The sequence below is a fragment of the Aspergillus multicolor genome (genome assembly GCF_047715735.1).
Source record: "Aspergillus multicolor strain CBS 133.54 unplaced genomic scaffold BDW74scaffold_12, whole genome shotgun sequence".
In the NCBI taxonomy this organism is placed as follows: Eukaryota; Fungi; Ascomycota; class Eurotiomycetes; order Eurotiales; family Aspergillaceae; genus Aspergillus; species Aspergillus multicolor.
The window spans coordinates 358,865-378,948 of NW_027395963.1; the positions used below are offsets into that span (position 1 = coordinate 358,865).

General features: G+C 50.5%; 5 protein-coding genes across 5 annotated transcripts; 2 read left to right on the plus strand and 3 right to left on the minus strand.

Moving 5' to 3' along the window:
* The first annotated feature begins 108 nt into the window (after positions 1 to 108).
* Positions 109 to 3,103, plus strand: pldA (putative phospholipase PldA). Its single transcript, XM_073732178.1, has 8 exons — positions 109 to 188; positions 236 to 627; positions 676 to 828; positions 882 to 1,503; positions 1,557 to 1,817; positions 1,864 to 2,324; positions 2,378 to 2,926; positions 3,008 to 3,103. The coding sequence occupies exons 1-8, from the start codon at positions 140 to 142 to the stop codon at positions 3,020 to 3,022; spliced, it is 2,502 nt and encodes an 833-aa protein (XP_073583894.1). The 5' UTR covers positions 109 to 139; the 3' UTR covers positions 3,023 to 3,103.
* Positions 3,104 to 9,784: 6,681 nt separating this feature from the next.
* BDW74DRAFT_19914 (uncharacterized protein) lies at positions 9,785 to 10,421 on the minus strand. The gene has a single exon (XM_073732180.1). The coding sequence runs from the start codon at positions 10,256 to 10,258 to the stop codon at positions 9,929 to 9,931; it is 330 nt and encodes a 109-aa protein (XP_073583895.1). The 5' UTR covers positions 10,259 to 10,421; the 3' UTR covers positions 9,785 to 9,928.
* BDW74DRAFT_19903 (ribose phosphate diphosphokinase subunit PRS1) lies at positions 10,392 to 12,370 on the minus strand. The gene is made up of 5 exons (XM_073732179.1): positions 11,983 to 12,370; positions 11,909 to 11,918; positions 11,737 to 11,857; positions 10,624 to 11,648; positions 10,392 to 10,556 (listed from the first exon to the last, which is right to left on the minus strand). Exons 1-5 carry the CDS (start codon positions 12,239 to 12,241, stop codon positions 10,526 to 10,528), a joined length of 1,446 nt encoding a protein of 481 aa, XP_073583896.1. The 5' UTR covers positions 12,242 to 12,370; the 3' UTR covers positions 10,392 to 10,525.
* A 41-nt stretch (positions 12,371 to 12,411) lies between these two features.
* Positions 12,412 to 13,458, plus strand: BDW74DRAFT_19941 (bifunctional precorrin-2 dehydrogenase/sirohydrochlorin ferrochelatase MET8). Its single transcript, XM_073732182.1, has 3 exons — positions 12,412 to 12,602; positions 12,665 to 13,146; positions 13,200 to 13,458. Exons 1-3 carry the CDS (start codon positions 12,507 to 12,509, stop codon positions 13,345 to 13,347), a joined length of 726 nt encoding a protein of 241 aa, XP_073583897.1. The 5' UTR covers positions 12,412 to 12,506; the 3' UTR covers positions 13,348 to 13,458.
* Positions 13,397 to 19,979, minus strand: BDW74DRAFT_19938 (Arf family guanine nucleotide exchange factor SEC7). Its single transcript, XM_073732181.1, has 6 exons — positions 18,138 to 19,979; positions 17,901 to 18,085; positions 15,549 to 17,848; positions 15,123 to 15,486; positions 14,017 to 15,069; positions 13,397 to 13,955 (listed from the first exon to the last, which is right to left on the minus strand). The coding sequence occupies exons 1-6, from the start codon at positions 19,881 to 19,883 to the stop codon at positions 13,616 to 13,618; spliced, it is 5,988 nt and encodes a 1,995-aa protein (XP_073583898.1). The 5' UTR covers positions 19,884 to 19,979; the 3' UTR covers positions 13,397 to 13,615.
* Positions 19,980 to 20,084: the final 105 nt, after the last annotated feature.

The following is a 20,084-nucleotide window of genomic DNA, read 5'->3' on the forward strand; positions in this document are numbered from 1 at the left end:
TTGGAGCCGATGACGCACACGACGTCACGCCCCCGCAGGCCCCTCATCGTAAGGCTGGCCGTATTTACTCCTCCAGGCTGCAGCATTCTTCTCTCTCCCCAGGGTCTCTGTCAATTGCTCTCGCCTCGACGGTGTCACCATGTCCCATCTCAAGGAGAAGATTCATGACCTGGAGGAGCACTTCAAAGGTCAAAACTCTCGTCTTTTTCCGGATGAAATTGCTAACACAGCACAGACAGCCATATCAATGAAAAGGCCCACCACCTGAAGCATAGAGTCGGCAAGTTCTTCAACATTGTAAACCCGAACCACCGCCACGATGAAGAGCACGAGAAGGAGACCGACAGAAAGAGGACTGCCATTTCCGAGTCAAACCGCTTTGGGTCTTTTGCTCCGGTCCGGCAGGGAAACAAAGTCAAATGGTATGTCGACGCTCTCGACTACATGTGGGCTGTCTCCATAGCTTTGGAGCAGGCAAAGGAGGTAATCTACATTGAAGACTGGTGGCTTTCGCCGGAATTGTTCATGCGGAGGCCTCCTGTCGACGCCCAAGAGTGGCGGTTAGATCAGATTCTCAAGCGCAAAGCCGAGGCTGGGGTTAAGATTTATGTGATCGTTTACAAGGAGGTTGGCAGTTCCTCGAAGCTCACAGCCTGCATTTGCTGACCTCTACAGGTCAATCAAGCCCTGACGTGTAACTCTGCTCATACGAAGTACGCTCTTAGGGCGCTTTGCCCCGAAGGAAGCCCCGGGCATGGCAACATCAAGCTACTTCGTCATCCGGATCATAACATCTTCGAAAATGCCGCCGACATGACACTATACTGGGTAGGTCTTTGCTCAAGTGAGACCTGTGCCCTATCTTTTACTAACAGGTTTAGGCTCATCACGAAAAATTCATCGTGATTGACTACAACCTGGCTTTCATTGGAGGAATTGACCTATGCTTCGGCCGCTGGGACGCGCACCAACATCCGCTTGCTGACGTTCACCCGTCACACCTCAGGGCGGAGATATTTCCTGGACAAGAGTTTAATAACAACCGGATCATGGACTTTCAAAGCGTAGGAGAGTGGCAGTCCAATGAGCTCAGCAAAGCCGAGTATGGTCGGATGCCGTGGCATGATGTTGCTATGGGTGTGATGGGTGATTGTGTCTACGACATTGCTGAACACTTTGTCCTCCGGTGGAACTTTATCAAGCGTGACAAGTATAAGCGGGATCCAACCGTTGATTGGCTTTTGCTCGAGGGTCGCACTGGGCAGGACGAAGATCTTGTCGGCGTCCAGCGCCCAAAGTTTCCAGTCGGTGACTATGTGCAGCATCCATACACGCCTCTAAGCTCCAAACTCCGCGGGCCGCAAGGATCTTCTACTGCACAAATCATACGCAGCAGTGCTGATTGGAGCAGCGGTATCCTAGTCGAGCACAGCATTCAGAACGCTTACAAGCAGATTATTGATAAAGCGGAACACTTTGTCTACATTGAGAATCAGTTCTTCAGTAAGCTTTCATGATTGTCCTACGCGCTAGTATCGTTGCACTAACACGTCTAGTCACTGCCACTGGTGATCAGCAAGGTCCTATTCTCAACACGATAGGACGGTCTATCGTTGATGCCTGCGTCCGAGCGGGCAAAGAGGGAAGAAAGTTTCGAGTCATCATTGTCATACCTGCCATTCCTGGATTCGCCGGAGATCTTCGACAGAATGCGGCGACGGGGACACGAGCTATCATGGACTACCAGTACAAGTCAATCAACCGCGGAGAGCACTCCATCTTTGGCCAGATATCGGCCCAGGGGATTGATCCAACGAGTAAGGCTGTTGTGTCCTTAGACCCGTACCTGACTAATATGTATAGATCATATTTTCGTCTTCAATCTGCGAGCGTACGACCGCATCAACAAGACGCCAGCACTAGAGGAACTAGAAAAAGAAGCAGGAGTAACGTTTAATGATATTCAACGTGGAGTGGCCGAGACACTTGCAAGCGAGAGTGTTCATCCATCAGTTGGCAAAGAGGGTGACAAAAATGAGAAAAATTACGGGGATGCCGGAAAGGAGACAGAGGAACGAATTGCCAGGCTGCAAAAGTATGAAGAGAAAAACAAAGCTCGCGAAGCAAACCCTGCTGCCAGCAATAAGGACACCGTTTCCCATACCACAATGCTCAACGGCGGTAAGATGTCCGACGAAGTATGGGAGGGTGACCCTGAAGCGGAGAAGGAGAACTTTGTTCAGGAAGAGCTGTACGTGCACGGTAAGGTGTGCATAGTGGACGACAGGGTAGCAATCTGCGGCAGTGCCAACATCAACGACCGAGTAAAGGACCCTTTACCGCTTCAAAGATAGTGCAAACTAACACTATAATCTAGTCACAAATTGGATACCACGACAGCGAACTCGCCATCGTTGTCGAAGACCAAGACTTCATCGACAGCACCATGGACGGAAAGCCATACAAGGCTGCCCGCCTTGCAGCAACCCTGCGAAGACAGCTATGGCGGGAACATCTCGGTCTCCTCCCAGCGCAAGACTACGATGCCTCCGAGCATCCCAACGCTCAGCCGCCTACAATCTGCATGAACGAGATAATCGAGGGTCCAGAAAACGACTTTGTCACGGATCCCTTAAATGACGACCTCTGGACGACGTGGACCGACCAGGCTACGGTGAATACCGACATCTACCGACAGCTCTTCCGAACAGATCCCGACGACAATATTCGCACCTTTGAAGAATATGACCAGTACCGCTCCAAGGATGGATACAAGCTGGGCCACTTGTACGATCCGTATGTACCGATCCAGGAAGTCCGCGAGAAGCTCGATAAGATCAAGGGCCATCTGGTCTGGATGCCTTTGGATTTCCTGAAGGATGCTGAAATGGCGGAGCCTGGGTTACAGGTCAACCAGTATACGGAAGTAAGATTCTTACCCCTCCTTCTTTCTACTAGTGCCTCCTTCCCTGCAATATGCGTGCATACTGACCGTTCGTCCAAAAAGAGCATCTACACCTGATGTGTCCGGTTTCGAAACATAGACCGCCTCTCAGCTCGGAGTTCTTTTCCGGCGGTTCTGTCACGTCTAATGTTGCCTCATTTACCCACGGGCTCGTATAATTGTTTCTTCTTCTCGCTTGCTTGGATCCTCCATCTCAATAATAATTAATACCCACCATCATGCACTGTACTTTAGCATTGGAAGCTCAACAAATCGTTTGGATTTACTCAATGCAATCTAATCCGTCTTACCGTGTCCTTCTCTCCTCACTTCAACGGTATCCCAAAAAACGCAGCACAGCGATAAATCACTCCTCTTTTATATCGTTATTTAGTCAACCCTCACTTCCTACAAAGCTCCTCATGCGCAGTACTTTAGCATGGGTGGCAGTACCCATGCACACCAGTCAACAACCACCGAAGCAAACAAACCCAGTAAGCCGCCAGCAAACCACGGCGCGAACCCAACCCGCGCACCCACGCCCAAACGCACTACAGGGATCAGGGATGAACAGCTTCACCCACCAATATTAGTATACTACCCGTCCCATGAAATCCTAGACACCCGGCACCTAGCACCCAGCACCCAGCACCCAGCTTCGCCCCCTTAGGCAAGTCCAGCAATAACCCGTCCGAAGTCGAACCCGACCCCGAGTCCGAGCGCGCGTGCCAGCGCGAGCACCGGCGATGTGATACCCTACCACCCTACCACCCTACGCACCACGGTCTACGGTCTACGGTCCACGGTCGGCGGCCCATAACATTTGACAATTACAATTGATCCGCAAAACAAAGAAGCCCACTGGTTCAGTGTTCCAGTCACGCCGGAGCGCTGGTCGCTTTGACGCAGCACATCGCAGCGCCCAAGATACGGTAGGGTAGCGGCCCCGGTAGCAGGTATGACATGGACGCACACGCGCACGCACGCCCTCTGCGACGAAGCGGTGCGACGAGGCCAAACCTTACCTCGGTACGTACCATGCAATCCGGCCGGTGAGGTCAGCACTTAGATGATCGTGCGACGTAGGTACCGGTACGGGCCTGGAGGACAAGGCACGCACGGACACTGCCACGACAATTCAATAATGCTGAAGACCGGGCAGGACGAGGCAAGGCAGGACAGGACAGGACAGCACTGGATAAGACAGGACACAAGCTTGGGCTTGGGCTTTCTAGCGGCTTCTAGAAACTCTCCAATTTGGTGTTTAGGTTAGGAGTTTGTTTGGGGTTTTGTGATGGGATGGGTGGTTGTCGTTGTGGTTTGGGATGTTTGGAGGTGTTGCCTTGTATAGATCTGTGGGTTTCTGCTTTGCCAATCGCTTAAGATTGAGGATGGAAAGATGGATGGCGAGGCGCGATACGGATGTCAAAGGGAGAAATAGGCCCAAGGTTGAGCTTCAGGCACTATCAGTAAGGTTTGTCTGTTCTTAGGGCAGCGAAAGTACAGCAGCACAGCTCAGTCGTAGAGTCGTACAGCTGGCTCGGTCAGGTGCGCGGTCATACCATACCAAAGGGTGTCGAACGTGGTCTGATCCCGTCAATGGAGGCAGCTTCTGGTTATGTATAGCTATTGTTGATGGGCTGTGGAACATAAGGTGGGTGGACTGACGAAGGGCTATTGATCTCAGTTGCGTCGCCGCAGTATGTTGAATTCTCTATCAAGGACCAAAAAAAAAATCACAATCTATGGACAGGTATGACAATCCACGCTTCACAATGCGATGCAATAAAGGGCACAGTCGGATCCGCCAATCAGACATGCAAGCAAGCTGTTGGCGGAGTGGAAGGAGACAAGGATACTCGACGACAAAATCAAATCAGAAATTCAGATTAATCAAAAAACAAATAAACTTCGCTTTCGATCCCGCCTTTGAACACCATGGCAATGCGTCGTTCTCAACAGAAAATGTATCTTGGGGCATAGCATAGGTTCGGCCGTTAGTGCTCCATTAGAAAGGTTAATTGTAGTTAAGAAAAACGGAAAATTGAAGGAAGCCGAATGCCGCTAAAACAAAACTGGGATCCTTGTGAAAGAGCTGTTCCCGCCCGTCTCTGCATTTTCGGCGTTTGCCTAGGCCAAAGTCTGGCTGGCAACGTCGTTGTGATACTGGCCAGGGCAACGGTAAGCAGACAAAGACCTGATCCCAACGGGTCCCGATAGTCGATCCGATTGGAGGGCCGGCCATCGAGGAGCATATGCGAAGCTGATTCGACGGGTTGCCAGGATTATGAGGTAAGATTCCAGGAAAACATCTTGGAGCTGAGATTTAGACGAAGGAAGAAATGGAAAGCAAACCCACAGCTAGTGGCGAACTGAGGCTGTGGGACTAAGGCAGGTATTGCTGTAGCTGGGACGTTTCTGTGGAAGCTGCTGAAGTCTAGATCAACCAAAAAAGTCAGGTCAAGGTTTGCAAAGTGCACAAAAGCGCAAAGCTAAAAGGGATATGTTCCAGCATATTGTTTCTCATACCTTGTCACCAGAATGTTGAACCGGGTAACAGCCAAAATGTAACTGTTACTTATGCTTTAGCGGTGTAGCAGGCATTGCAACGGCAATGGCCACAGATCTTGCAGCGCCAGACAGCGACAAAAGGCCCGGAGTTGCAGTCAGAGCATCGCCAGGTAAGGATGTTGCCGTTGGTGGCCTGCACAATGGCAAAGACGTGGCCCGAGCACTGGTTGGCCATTGTTGATGCTATCCTTGTCTGAACCTGACATGATCAACAACCAACCTCCACGTACCGGTAAATCAGTGTCGGTGACGACATACCTTCTGTAGACGTCGGGTTGGAAGGTCTTCGTGACTGCCAAGGGTTGATGGCAGTGTGGTGCGAGTATAGATGAGCGGCTCCAGCCAAAGCCGTTGGGTGTAGCACTTAACAAAGGGACGTCTAGGACCTCGAGCAAGGGGAGATGAAACACAATAGATTGAAAGCTGGTTTGGTAGAATAGTTCCGAGAAGCAAAGGGTAAGGAAGAAGAATGTTCTCAGATAAGGTGCCGGGAGGAGACTGGTTCAAGACAGCTGGATGAGCAAGAGTGATGATTGTTGAAGAAGAGGACTCTGGACTGGGGCTCCATAGTAGGTATAAATAGGGCGCTTTAGATGTGACCGGAGAAAGAAGGCATCAAGGATGCAACCGGTGCAATCAGTTCAGAGCAGCTGTTCAACAAGGTATCCCGGTAGGTGTGCGAGTCCAGGCCAGTAGCAGGCTTGCTGCATGGAATTTCTCTTTATCGGATAGGAAGCAACGATGCATGTACCCGACTACTCTCGGACCATTGAGCGGGTGGAGCAATAGGGAGAGGAAATTCAATTCTGATTTGAAAATCACCGGAGGAAATAATCGTCAGGTTGGACTGGACTTGCCCGATTGCCAAATAATGTTGTATACGAAACTTTTGTTTGCGATGGGGGCTGACTGGAGAGACCGAAGGTTTGGCAGTTTAATAATAGGACCAAGGAAGCCTGCGGCGGAAGATTTGAGACTTCCAGGAACTGTACGCAAATGATATATCTTCCTTCAGTGGGCCAGGGTGGTGGGTAAGGACGGCGAAGGGCAGGCATTGGCAATAGTCTCGTCGGTCACTAAGGTTTGGACTTGGAACGCACTTCCCCGTTAGCAACAAGGTTGAGGCCCGAGGCCTGGGCAGAGATTTCTTTACCAGATTCAGCAAATAGGCATGATTACGCCGGATCGACAAAGGATCGGTGCTGGATCTCATTTGGCGTGCAGATCATGGGTCTGTATGAAAATAAAGGTGCGTCGGGTTCTGCATCGAGCGGAAGCTCATCTATCGGCAGACAAAGTACGAGCAAATACGGATACGAGTTTCAAATTGAGACGGAGACTGATGCCTTGTACAGAGTACCAAGTACCTTTGGAGCGCGGAGGAGGGAAGAAGCCGTGACTTGTGTATTTCCCTCCCATTTTCCCAATGCAGCAGAACCCAAGTCCGGCTCCCTCCTCGTCGCCCTCCATCTTCTCCATCATCCCACTCGACAAGCAACTCGCCCTCCCCCACGATCATCCTCCAAAATTCAATCGCCAATCGTCCGTCGTTCGTCGTCATACCTACCTCCTTGCTGTTTTGATCAGGTGGTCACCGATCACCTCCGTCATCATTTGCAAGCAATTCTCCTCGCATCCTGCGGGTCCACCGCGTCGAACGCCAGTCTTGCGTTGCTCAACTGAGGCCATTTCCGACCCTCCCACGATCTATGCGTCTCTCGTAGGAACAATATTCCTTACGAATGGGTATGGCCCACCGCCAGAGGCAAGGGAACACCAAGCCTCCAGCCCTGCAGAAGAGCCTAGGCCAGAGTGCTCTGGACCAAAGGAAACGGCCATCCATGACACTTTTTCGACCTGCCATATGATTATTCGCAATCACTACACAGGTCGCATCCCGCAAGATAGGCTCATACGGAGCTCAACAGGAGGGGTGCTTTCAAATACCGAATTCTGGTCGGACGATCTCGGGTCTCGACATGATTACGCCTCGGCGTTTCCCTCTTTTCTTTCATCATGGAGTTGATCATGGCCGATCTTGGAGGCTGGCGGAGATTTGCGTACTTTCGGCAGACCCGTCAACCAGGTTCGTTCCAGGAGCTAAACCAGCCGCGCAGTGGATTAATCTAGGCTAGTTCCTTAGCCTCCTCCAGCTTCAGCCACCAGCTTCCAATTCCGGAGTAGGACGAACCGACCTGTGTCAAACTGTCAACCCTAGAAGAACCTGCTCGAGCAGGGATCCTCCCTTCCGAGGCTTCGAGCAATCTTGCGTCAAGCCAAGATATGATAGTGGATCTCGAGTATTCCGCAAAAAGTCCCTTTCTTCAGGTTTGGCTGGGGATTATCCCCGAAAAAACGAAATGATTGCCTAGTGCCTACCAGGAGTCTACTCCATACAAGAGAGAAACTAAGCCCGAGATGGCTTGGTTCGGCTCAGAAATAAGCGGCGCTAAAAAGTAGATCGAGATATCGACCGCAAATCATCAGCCAGCCTCAGGTACCCCTAACATTTCCCGGATAGTTTTCGAAGCTGAGCCTTGACTGTGGGCTTTCCGAGATCCTTCTTTGTTCACGGGCAACGAGCATGCGCTGTTCCTGAGTTTCCATCCAGGAATCCAGGTATTCCAGACGCCCAAAGCAAAACTTACAGGTGTTCTAGACCTCTATTTGCATATTGAGTATTCAACGAACGTCAGTACAGAAGCACCGGTGCTCCGATACCGGCTTGGCACAGCTATCATAGAGGCTTGGGCATGAATCTCTGGTCACAAACATGGTTGAGAGTCAAATTTCACCACTCATTACGGAGTATATTGTCGGTAGTGGGCTCGGCTGATGCTAAGTGTCAACATGGTCTTTACCGCGGTCATCAGCAATTCATAAACCTGATTCCAGAGCGGACCAGTTCGCCCTAAACCCGTCCTCCCGCGAAACGACTTCATATTACAAGGATGTAAACTATAGAACATTGCTTGCCGAGGACTCTGAAGCCCGCGTGAGGGAGATTATTGACCTCAGTACAGTTACAGGAGTTGACTCTGTTGAGAGTGAACGCCTGACGAGGATGACAAGTCGGATCTTGAACCATTGTTCTCCACCAATTGATCTACCGGAAACGCTTCCGCGACAGATGCAATCATGTTTCTGACTGGTTTAAGTCATAATTGGCCCTGGCGCTACCTATCGAGAGATTGCTATCAAGCCTGCTTTCGAAGCGCAAGCCATGCTTCGGGTACAGAGTCCAATGTTTTCGATTTACTTTTTTCTTATAATAGGTACTTTTGACTTTTCAACAGGTCCTTTGCTCCTATGCCGGTCGCGCGATTACTCCCAATAGCGAGCTTCGATCGACGAATGTCAACGAACTATGGTTGGATAATCCCCACAAGCTTCTTATTTTCCGAAAATCCCATCTCGTCGGGCGGCAGGCGGTGCAACCCATGGCGTTTCGTCGACGACTCGCGCCGATTGATCGAGTCCATTTGCGACCGCAAACCAAACTTTCTTCTCATAGGGCCTCGTGAATGGGCCACTAGTCCTGCATGCGCGGATATATGCAATGTCCTCGAAAACAAAGTACAGCATCAGGTCATGTAGACCATACGCCGATAGGCCAACGTAAAGTCCTCAGTCTGATGTCATACTGATCGCCTTCGTACCACATAGCCGGCGCAAAACTGTGAGTTCGCCGCAAAACAGGGGCATTCGGGGATCAGTCAGAAGGAATATTCCATACCGCATCCTTTCTGTCGGGTCCGCGCACACCGCTACAAGTCCGTTGCCATTTGCCATCTAATTTCCTATGCACATTTCCTTCCACGAACCCGGCGGACCGATCAATGTGGTCACGAAGCCGGGTCTCGTTCTGTTGTGGCTGGCAGCATGAGCCGGCTGTACGCTGCCGGGCCCCGGGTCAGTCGAGTTCGCGACGGGCTGGCGGCCAAAGCCAAGCTGGACATGATTTGCACGCATGCGGACTCCGAGCTCTTTGACGGACAACGGCTAACGGTCAAACTGTCTGCTCACGCGACCTCCAATCATGCTCTGCCCTGTTCTGGCGATCCCGGGTGCAGGTCTACACCGATAGTTCAGGTGCCCCGAAGATCCCGGTACTCAAACTGCTAGTCGAGGAAACAAACAAAAGGAGAGCAAGAAAATAGTGACGTTGGGAAGTCAATAACGTATACAGTGGATTGTCTACGACTAGCTAAACAATGTAGATAGATAATAATGGATGTTCGAGATGTTCTCTTGCATCAGCTCCACTACCAAAAAAGGTGCGAAGACGAACTTCAGAAGCTGATGCCTTCATTCCTCGAGAAGCCTACCTCGCACATCTACCCTCCGCACAGCAAATCCATGAGAAGGAATAGATGCGCGCAATAGGCTTCGGTTTGCTCTCCCAACGCTCCGTTAAGAACGATCTTGTGAATTTGAAACAAGACGCCCCTGCAGTACCCAGAGTGGACTGCACCGCTGGTTGTCGCTGTGACGTTTAAGACGTCTCCAGCTTGTTGTCCGCCTCCTGAAAGGATAGGCCGGTCTGCCTACGAATGAGTAAGGGGAAGGTAGAAGGGGAAATGAGTAGCAAGTGGCAAGGTGACCTGGCCTAGTACGACTCGACGCCGATGTCGGGTGGTGCGAAGGGGTGGATATCGCATTCTCAACCACCATACCTTCACCGAGCATCAGGGGCAAAACCAAGACCAGGACCAGGTGCGCATGCAACAGCTTCAGTCTCATCACACGGACTTGCTTCCCCTGACAAGAGTGGCGAGGCCTTCATGAACCCTGCGAAATCAAGTGAGAAAAAGAAACGGGAGTTTCTACCCCGTATGGAGATCTGAGGCATCATCATGATTCTTTATCATTATCATCTGTCTTCATAATCTTACCAACATACTATTAGTAGTGGTATCATGAACGCTTCATCAAGGTGTGTGTATGTGTATAAGCAAATGAAAACCATGAACATGACATTGCACACAGTTCAGTCGCTTTCGGAATAAATCAGTCATTGAGATGGAACAACGCCGAAACACTTGCGCAATTATTAGCTTCTCGACGCTCATCGGCCAACGTTGGGGGTAGATTGAATTGGGACTAACCTTTCACCATAGTGATGGCGTCTTATGCTCTCCGATAGGAGGCTTGAGATGTCAATGACGATCAGTTTTTTAGACTTTCTCGCCACTTGCGGTGATATGGGGAAGGTGTTAGTGACAACGATGTAGTTGATTGACTCGCAAGCCTCCATTTGTTCAAGGGATGAGTCCCCAAAGAGCCCATGAGTGGCAATGCAGTAGACCTTCTTGGCCCCGCCGCGCTTCACTACAGTTTCTGCGGCCGCGATCCACGATCCGGACTTGTCAATCATGTCGTCAACAATGAAGACGGTCCTATCACGGACGTCGCCGACCAGGGTGATGGTCTTCTCTTGTTCGACGCTCCGCCCAATGCTTCCTTCTTCTTCATCAGAAGAGTCAGCAGCATCGAACGATCCGCCTAAAGCGTGGTCGCCTGGAAGAGATGATGTGGTCGAGATGACAGAGTCTGCCATTGAATCTGGGATGGCTTCACTATCCTGCCATGATGGTTGCCCCGGAGTTGCGTCCCCAGATGCAGGCATGGAGGTAGGACCAGATGGCGGATAATCATCGTCAACCAAGTGGCCTTGTACTAATCGGCCAGTGACCACATCGCGTACGCGAACATCTGTGTACTCATTTACAGCTTCCAGCTCCGAAGGACGTCGAGCACCCGACGGTGTCTCGGGACGCAATGATGGGATATCATTCAAGTCCAGAGCCTGCGTTTCCTCTGGCTGTGAGGTAACAAACGGGTCTTGGTCCTTGGGCAGTGGCGTAGGCTCCTGATCCAAAGCCTCGAAGAACACTGTGCTATCAGCGAGCGTCGGCCCCGGCTTTTGGCGACGTCGGTCTGTTGTGACGATGCCGAAATTGAGCTTAAGCGTGTCTGCCAATGACGTTACGCGCTTTGTGCCTCCAGCGTTCTTGCTCACGACGACAGCCTCTCTCCAACCAGGAACATTGTTACGAATCCAGCGTGCAATGAAAGGTTCGGCGAAGAGGTTGTCGACGGGTTTAGCGAAGAAGCCTTGCATTTGCGATGCCTGCGTGGAGAAGGGTCTGATTAGAACATGATCCAGCTCGGATGTGGCAGAGAACCCAGTGCAACAAATCCATCGTGCCAACACTCACATGGAGATCCAAGGTGATCACATGGTCAACCCCAGCAACTGTGAGGAGATTTGCAAGCATACGTGCGGTGATAGATCCACGATGGCTTTTCTTCTTGGATTGTCGGGAGTATGGGAAGTACCTCGTCTGCGTCAGCATCATGTGTAGCAATCAGCCCAGCTAGGATCCATACGGCATAACCGCTGAAGAAGGAAGTCAGCATCCGCAGTATATTCCACGTATTGCGTGAATAATGATCAATCATACCTGTGATAGACTTTGCAGAACCGCCCTTGCAGGCTGAGATCATGATGAGCAGCTCCATGACGCTGTCATTGATCTTCTCACTGCCGCTCTGGATGATGTACACATCTTGGTTTCGCACCGAGACACCAACATTTACGTTGGTCTCGCCATTGCTGAATTTTCCAAGGTCTACTTTGGCCGGCGAAGTACCGAGCCTGTCGCAGACAGTCTCGGTGAGAAGCGGATGCGAATTGCCGGAGAAAATCTGGACACCCCTCATTTCTGAATCAAGCAGGTTAAACGATAGTAGACATCAAGCTGAAGAGATTTGAGTAGGGTCAAGAAATGAGTGACATTTCAAGCGGAGGTTGAAGAAGGAAAAAATGGGCGAAAGAGAAGAGAAGAAGGCTAAGTGCGCCCCACCGCGGTTTTCTCGCTGAAGGCCTGACGCTTTGGGTCGCTGCGGATGCCCGTAGTTATGCCCTCACGGGCTATCTCCCCCACCATGGCAAACGTCACAAAGTTAACAAACGCAAGCTATCGAGATGGCGTCCAAATTCCCAGAGGTCCAGGGAGGAGGCTCCTTGATTATTGCTTGGCAAGTAAAGCAGAAAAATATTCTAGTAGTTGGTGGTGGTGAAGTCAGTACTCTCCTCTTCTGCCGCACTATATATTTGCAGCAGCTGTCTCACCATAACCGCAGGTGGCTGCCGGACGTATCCTCCACGCGCTCAATGCGGATGCGAAGGTCACTGTTGTTTGTCCAGCTTCAGGACTCAACGAAGAAGTGGCCTACCGGATACTCGTAGGCCAAGTCACACACGTTGACCGAAACTTCGAGCCCTCCGACCTGGAAGGCGCTGATATGGTGCTCTGTGCCATTGACGACCCAGAAGCCTCGACCAGTGTGTGGAAATTGTGCAAGGAGAAGCGGATACCGGCCAACATAGCCGATGTGCCTTCCGAGTGTGACTTTTACTTTGGCAGTGTGCACCGGGATGGCCCGCTACAGGTCATGGTCAGTACAAATGGAAACGGACCGAAGCTTGCGAGTATGGTACGGAAGAAGATTGCCGATACCCTGCCTGCCAATATGGGGGCTGCTATTGAGAATGTTGGAAAATTGCGGCAGAAGCTGCGGGAGGTTGCACCTAGTCCACAGGAAGGTCCTAAGCGGATGAAATGGTGCGCCTTGTGTTTGACTACTATCCCATGATATGAAACTGACGATTCTTTAGGATGTCTGCCATTTGTGAATCATGGAGGCTGGAGGACTTGGTGCACATGACAGAGGAAGATATGGACATTCTTCTGACATATTATCAGGCTGGCGGCATCCCTACTCTTGGGGATGTTCGCTCAAGCCCCCCAGCCTCGACTGATTGAAAGCCAGCACGATATAATGGGGAAATCGATAGTTTTGGGGATCATGTCTGTAAGCTATGTATAAAAGGTAGCTTCTGGAGATCCCAGGAGGTCAACAAGAAAAATAAAAAGGCAACATTCCGGTATGGCTAATTTTACACTCAATACTCTTGAGAAATAGGCAGAAAGCTCTCACAGAGAGGAAACAAGGATATCCAAAAGGGAAAATGATATAGAACAATAATGAAACACGACCCGTCTAAACCGAAAATGGGAAAGAAGAAAACACTCAGCGCCGGCCGACGCTATGCTTGCGAGAAGGATGCTCTGATACGGAATGCCGTGGGCTCACAGGTACTCGCGTTGGCCGAGCAGGGAGACCTAGCTTTACCTCTCCAATACGCTGGAACAGGGACTGAATCGCAAGACGAATCTCGGGATTCAGATCGCGGCCGAGCAGGTCGACAGCAAGGGGGTAGAATGTCTCAATGTGCTTGCCGAAGCCCTCAGTCGGGAAGTTGGTGTAGCCTTCAATTACGTCCACAACAACAGGACGCCACGCTACTATGTTACGGTGCTGCGATTCTTCATCAAGGCGAACGAAGCCGCTAATGATATCCGCGCAGAGACTGGTATCATGGTTAGCCAACCGCGCATTCTTGCTTAGACAAAAGCTGTTGGGGTACTTACGGAATCAACGCCGCTTCTGTCTCGGCACGGCTACTCTTCCTCTCTTCCCGCTCATCATGGTACATTCGAAACAGAATGTGGACATAGGTAGCAGCACTTCCACTTTCCTGCTTGAGAAGGTTGGGTGGCGATTTCATGAATCCTTGTCGCCAAAGTTGCATACGCAAGTCTTTATCCTCATTGAACTTCTTGGCGAATTGGTAGCTCTTCTTGAGCAGACCCATGAGCCGTAGAAGTTCGTGGCTGGGTATTTGTGCGTAGACCTTGTCATTGGAGAAAAGCTCATGGACCGTCTCGATCATGAGCAGCTGAAGCACACAGTTTGTGATTATGCGGTTAAAATAGCGGCGGCGTGCAGCAGTAACTGCGGCCGGTTGCTGCTGGGTATCTGATTGCGGCCTGTAGTCCTCTAACTCAGTATTTGACGCCGCCGGCATATCTCCGTCTTCGTGCTCGGGTGTTGTGTCTTGTGTTCCATTAGGCTTGGATGCTTCAATAGGAGTTTCCGGAGTAGACGACTCGGTGGGTTCCTGTACTGCATCCTGGATGTCCGCAGCCTGCCCATTGGCAGCCTGAGCCGAGTGTGTCTTCGACGTCGCGGTCGCCACAGTTGTTGCAGCGGTAAACAATTCATATGCAGTGGTCTTGTTGAAAAGCTCGATGAATGCACCAACAGTCTTGCTCCAGTGGTCTCTCTCGAACTTCTCAACATTTTGCAGAATCAGCTGTTGCAAGCAGTTGCTGCCGATCCGCGCGATGGTATCATTTTCCTGACATATGCACAATGTGAGGAGTTCAAGAACCCGCCCAAGCATATATTCAAGCGCATCGAAATAATGCGTAAACAATGTGATCATGTGTCGCAATGCCTGGATCATGGTGGTTGAGAGCCATACCGAGAGCTCTTCATGATTAGGAACCTTGGACATCTCCGATTTGGATTGCAATACAACGAAGATAGGGTACAAAAGTTGCCTCCAGAGAACATCCCAGAACTCTTGAGGAAAACTACCCCCGTATCGTATTAAGGTATCGAATAAGTATGTCAATGCCCTGTTGATCCGGATCAGAAAAAAATTTTATAGGTCATAATAGAGGAGGCTTACCGTGACCGAGCCTCAAGGTCATCGCCAGTCATGAGAATATCTTGGAACGCAATCAAGATCGGATACCAGAACTGCTCTTCTTTAGACTGCTTAGTGAGTTGTTGGGTGAGATTCGTGGAGTCCTCGTGGAAAGCCTCCGACGAGCCACGGTGAGATAGAGGGCATTCCGGAGTCCTCAGCATTTTCGACACCGTCGACTTTAGAAGCTCGATTGCCTGCAGTGACTTCTTCTGGAACCTCATGTTCTTAGAGAATTCCGTGAGACATACAATAAGGTCAGGGAACGCTCCTTGAGTTATAACGACGCCAAAGCGGGTGTTGTAGATTTGTGTGACATGCTCAAATGCCATGTTCACGATTCCCTCTGTATTCGACGTTAGTCAACATAGCTCTACCAGATGCGGACAATTAAAAAGAAAGACTTACCATAAGGCTCTCGAGCTGCGAACGAAAACACGCCAAACATCGTTTTCCAACCGGAGCGGATGTTATCTCCGCGCGCCTGAATCATCTGGATGAGACACCGGAGAATCATGTCCTTGACGGTAACAGCATTACTATTAGCCATGACGTGTTCAAATGGCTTGAGGAAGTCTTTCTGGAATTTGAATCCAGGTAGTTCTTCAATTTCCATAAAGCGCATCGAGAGCTGACGGAGCGAGTCTAGGGCAAAGAAAACCACGGTTGTGTTGGAATGGCATCCGACCTGATTGAAGTGTTGCCCAAGGACTTCCCAGATCTTGGACCATTCGATCCTGACCCGCGTCATATTGTAGTAACTGATTTCGACCAGCTTCTGCAGACTATAGGTGCGAGGAGAGTCTGTCTGCCCGGAAGACTGGATCTCTTGCCAACTCACTTCACTAAGCGCTCGAACAAAATCGATTATTGCTTCGTGGGACAAATTAGCGGTATTGGTGAAGATTCGGTCCACACCCTTGACCATCTCGGTTGAGCGGCTTTCCATTGCGATTTCCGCTCGGAATGGTGTAGGATTGGTGATGGATTTGGGGCGAGGGCGTCTCGGTGCTTGCATTGACCTTCTGGATCCGTCAGACGCTGACGGTGGCACAACACGAGCCCGCGACACATCTGGCAAAGAACCTTCATCAACCCCGTCACTAAGTAGCTGAAGCCTGTCCAATTGGCTAACACAGGTGAGAATATCCCTCCAAGAGCTTTTCAGGTGGTTCCCTTCCGAAAGCGCCACATCGAGTAAGATTTTGAGTGCTTCAACATTCTTCGCGACCATCTCTCTGACATTGCCCAGGTTTGTAAACTTCGCCAAGGCAGTGACAAAAGCAACCCGTGGGGTTTCTAGATCAAAGGAGCAGCTAATGCGTATGGCTAGCTTCATACCTTCCATGCAAAGCTTTATGGTCTTAAGGTTCTGGGTATCCTGCATGGGAGCAGACAAGCCAGAGAGGAATGACATCCAGGTAACGTTGAACATGGAGCCAGCATGCTGGACAGAGGTTGCGAAGATGAAACGTGAAAGCGCTTCTTTGACAGCGGTTTTCCGCTGAGCTCGAATCAGGCTTCGATACAGCTGTTCGGTTTTGTTGGCCATTTCCTCAGATGCCTGTGTATACCTCTCGCCCTGTAAGTCTCTCCCAACCGTTGCAAATACCTGCCCAGCCCTAGATGCAAGACCGCTTGGAACGGGAGCAGGAGGGGCTTGGTTTGCGGCCTGCTCTCTTTCGGTGTCCAAAACGATTTCATTGTTAGCGATTTCATCGAAAATCGAAACCAGATACTCATCAGGCAAGTCCTGATTGTCATTGATACCACGATTATTCTTGATGAAGTCTTCCTTGGTCATGCGACGACCCTTCATCTTGGAGCTATGTTGATCAGTGTTGAGCAGGATGACAGAATATGCTAGCACATATGCTGTATCAGCATTGGCAAAAGCATTCGGATTTTGCGTAACGTATCGCTCAGAGAACTTCAGCATAAAACGGTCGATCTTCTGGGCTTCTCCAGGCAAACGGAAATGTTGCAGGAATGAGCGAAGAGCGTCGACGAAGCGCCGTTTTGAAAAGTCCATCAGATCAACAAAAGCATGCATGATAGCAATGTTCTCCGGCTCACCCTCACCGAGGTACTCTCCAACCATAGCCTTGTCTAGCCGTTCGTTGCGGAATATGAAAGATGCAATTTCCTCAGGAGAATCTGATCGTATGAAGCCTTCTTGAAGAGAAAGCTTGATACCACGCTTCGGCTTGAAGTTGAATTGTTGGATTACATTTGTGAGCGCAATCTTCCTCTGCTTTACCTTCTCTACCTGACTCGGGTCGTCATCTGGAACTGGTGTAGACCGACCAGTGCTTCCGTCAGCGCCATCAACCCTCGGCGACGCGAGGAATGTAGGGATACTGCTATCCATAGACTCTCGCGGGTTGTCAACTGATTTCTGTGAAAAAGTTCGGGCAGTAGACGGGTCAACACTACGCTGCGAAGCCCAGTTGTCCAACGACTCCAAGATCTGAACAAGGCACTCAACAGCTTGGTGCTTCAGGATGTACTCCGGGGGCACACTATGTGTAGGTGGCTGCTGGCCATTTCCTATACTGGCACTGGTTAAATTCGGGGGAAGGGTGCCACGCTGGTGCCATTCGTTCCCCACACTGGAGGCCTTCACATGCTGTTCATGGTATTGTTGTTGTTGGGCAGGGGTTACAGCTGCCGGAATGCTCGCATATCGTGATAGCTGTTCGATGATGCTGCATATCCTGTTAGAAAGTATTTTACTTAGAAGTGGAGTGGGAAACAAACTTTTGGAAGATATTCTCCAACGCTGTGCGGTCACAGTCGTAGTTGAGATACAGCTCAACCAAGGCCCGCGGCTCATCCGCCAATCTCTCTAAGACTTCCATGAAATACTGCTTCTGGAAGGCCGGTGCGTTTCGCTTTTCGAGTGTGGCTAGGTAGATCTCCTTCATGAAAACCTCTAGCTCTTTCTGCTACTAATTTAGACACGTAAAAACAAAAGCATGCAAGGGAAGCACAGACCTTCATCATGACTCTCATATGCTTCAGCATGAGCCAGAAAATTTCGCAGCAGACCTCAAATACTTTGGGTACTGAGCTGGCACCATTCCGACTGAGACTCAAACACAGATGAGGCCTGATAGCCTGGAGAAAGGTCATGGGTTCCGAGTTACCGGAGCTGTTTTTTAATGTGAGAAGGGGCGTGGTAAACACAATGACGTGGTTGTTGATGAGATAGTGGATTAGGTGCAGAGATAGCAGTTTCGATCTCATATTCTGGGATTTGAGATCTTGTTGCTGCTCGTGGCTGAGGACTTTGTGACTCAGTTTGCAAAGAGCTCTGAATACCAGGAAAGCATCTTTGACGTAAATTTCGTCAACATCGTCTTCGTCACTAGAAGCATCCTCACCCTCTTTCTCATCTGAGGTTCCAGAGGATGACTGTGCTCTTTTTAGGTTGAGGTTGGCGCGGGTGACCATAGTCGGTACATTATCATTGACTGTTGTGACATCCTTGTTCGATTCAAAACTCTCTAAAGTGAGCTTCTCGGTTGGCTCTTTGGACACCGGTTGGTCTTGCGGTACAGAAGCAACATCTGATACCTGATCATCCTCCGAAACTTGTGGGCTATCGGCGGGCTCAATAGTCACACTATCCGAAGATCCCGCCTGCGTCTTCTCCCCTTCGCGAATGCGTAGTTCCCGTAGATCAAGTCTGACGCGAAGCCTGTCAAAAACTGTGCTGACCATCTGCGTGAGAGAACCTTGGGCAATTTGCTGGTTCTGACTAGACTTGGAGTATATGAACATGTTATATATTTGTCTGACGGCTTTCAGAAGGCCCGCTCCATGCACCACGATTTTGTCGTTTAACACTGCCGCCAGAAGTGACTTTATGATTTGTTGTTGAATCTCGATCGGCGTGGCTTCATTCTCAAAACAATCACAGATCGCGTCAATGGCTCTTTCTATGAGAGGAGGCTGCTCGGGCGTAGTCTCTGATTCTGACGGTTGGGCGTCTTGGGACGATGGAAACGCAAAGTAGGAGTAGGTGATCAGCTTGCCGATGCAATCGAGTGCCGTTACTTGCAGCGGAATACTGAGGGTCCTACTCGCAAGTAGTAAAGGATGAAACAAGACTTCCGGGTCGATAGGCTGACGGTCCGACAGTTTGACATTGGCGAGGGCATTCTTCACAGCATCCTCCAGATCTTTGCTCTTCCGAGCTTCCCGGGAAGCACCGATTGTATCCAAAGCCGTCACTATAAACACGGTAGAGCTGACTACTGATGACCGAGTTGTAGCAAAAGTCGCGGTAGTCGACCGTGAGTCCGAGCGCTGTCGCATGTCCCGGGCAAGCTGCTCATCGCGAATGGACTGCGCATCGGAAACTTCCTGAGGCTGGTCCTCGGAAACAGGAGGTTGATCTCCGTGTGGGATGTCATCCCGATCATCTCTCGTATGTTGTTGTTCCGGCTCCTCGGTAGGTTCGTGGGGTTCAGTCGTGGTCTTCGGAGATGTTGCGGAGGGCTCCTCGGGCAGGGTAGTTTCGCCGTCCTCCAATCGCTCTTGTGATGGGATCTCTTCAGTTGCTTCGCTTAATTGGATTTCCTGTCGTTCTGTTGTGTCTGGTAATGTGGGTTTTGAATCCGCGCTTTCCTCCGGGGTGTGCGGTTCTGCAACAACATCGACATCATTCTGCTTGTCTGCCTGGGCTACTGATGTTTGGCTCAGCTCGTTAGTAGAGCCGTTCTCAGTTTCCGCCATTATGCAAGACTCCGTCTGGAGTATCCGGGGCCAGAGAGACGGACGTCCCACATGTGAAGGAGAAAGTCAGAACAAATTTGAAGGCGCGTGTATGGAATTCGGGGCCCAGGAGCTTGTGATAGTCCGGAGTATGCGTGGCCCGTTGGATACATAGCGCTGCGTGGTCCGCATCACGTGCCATTACACCTATGCCTATCGGGG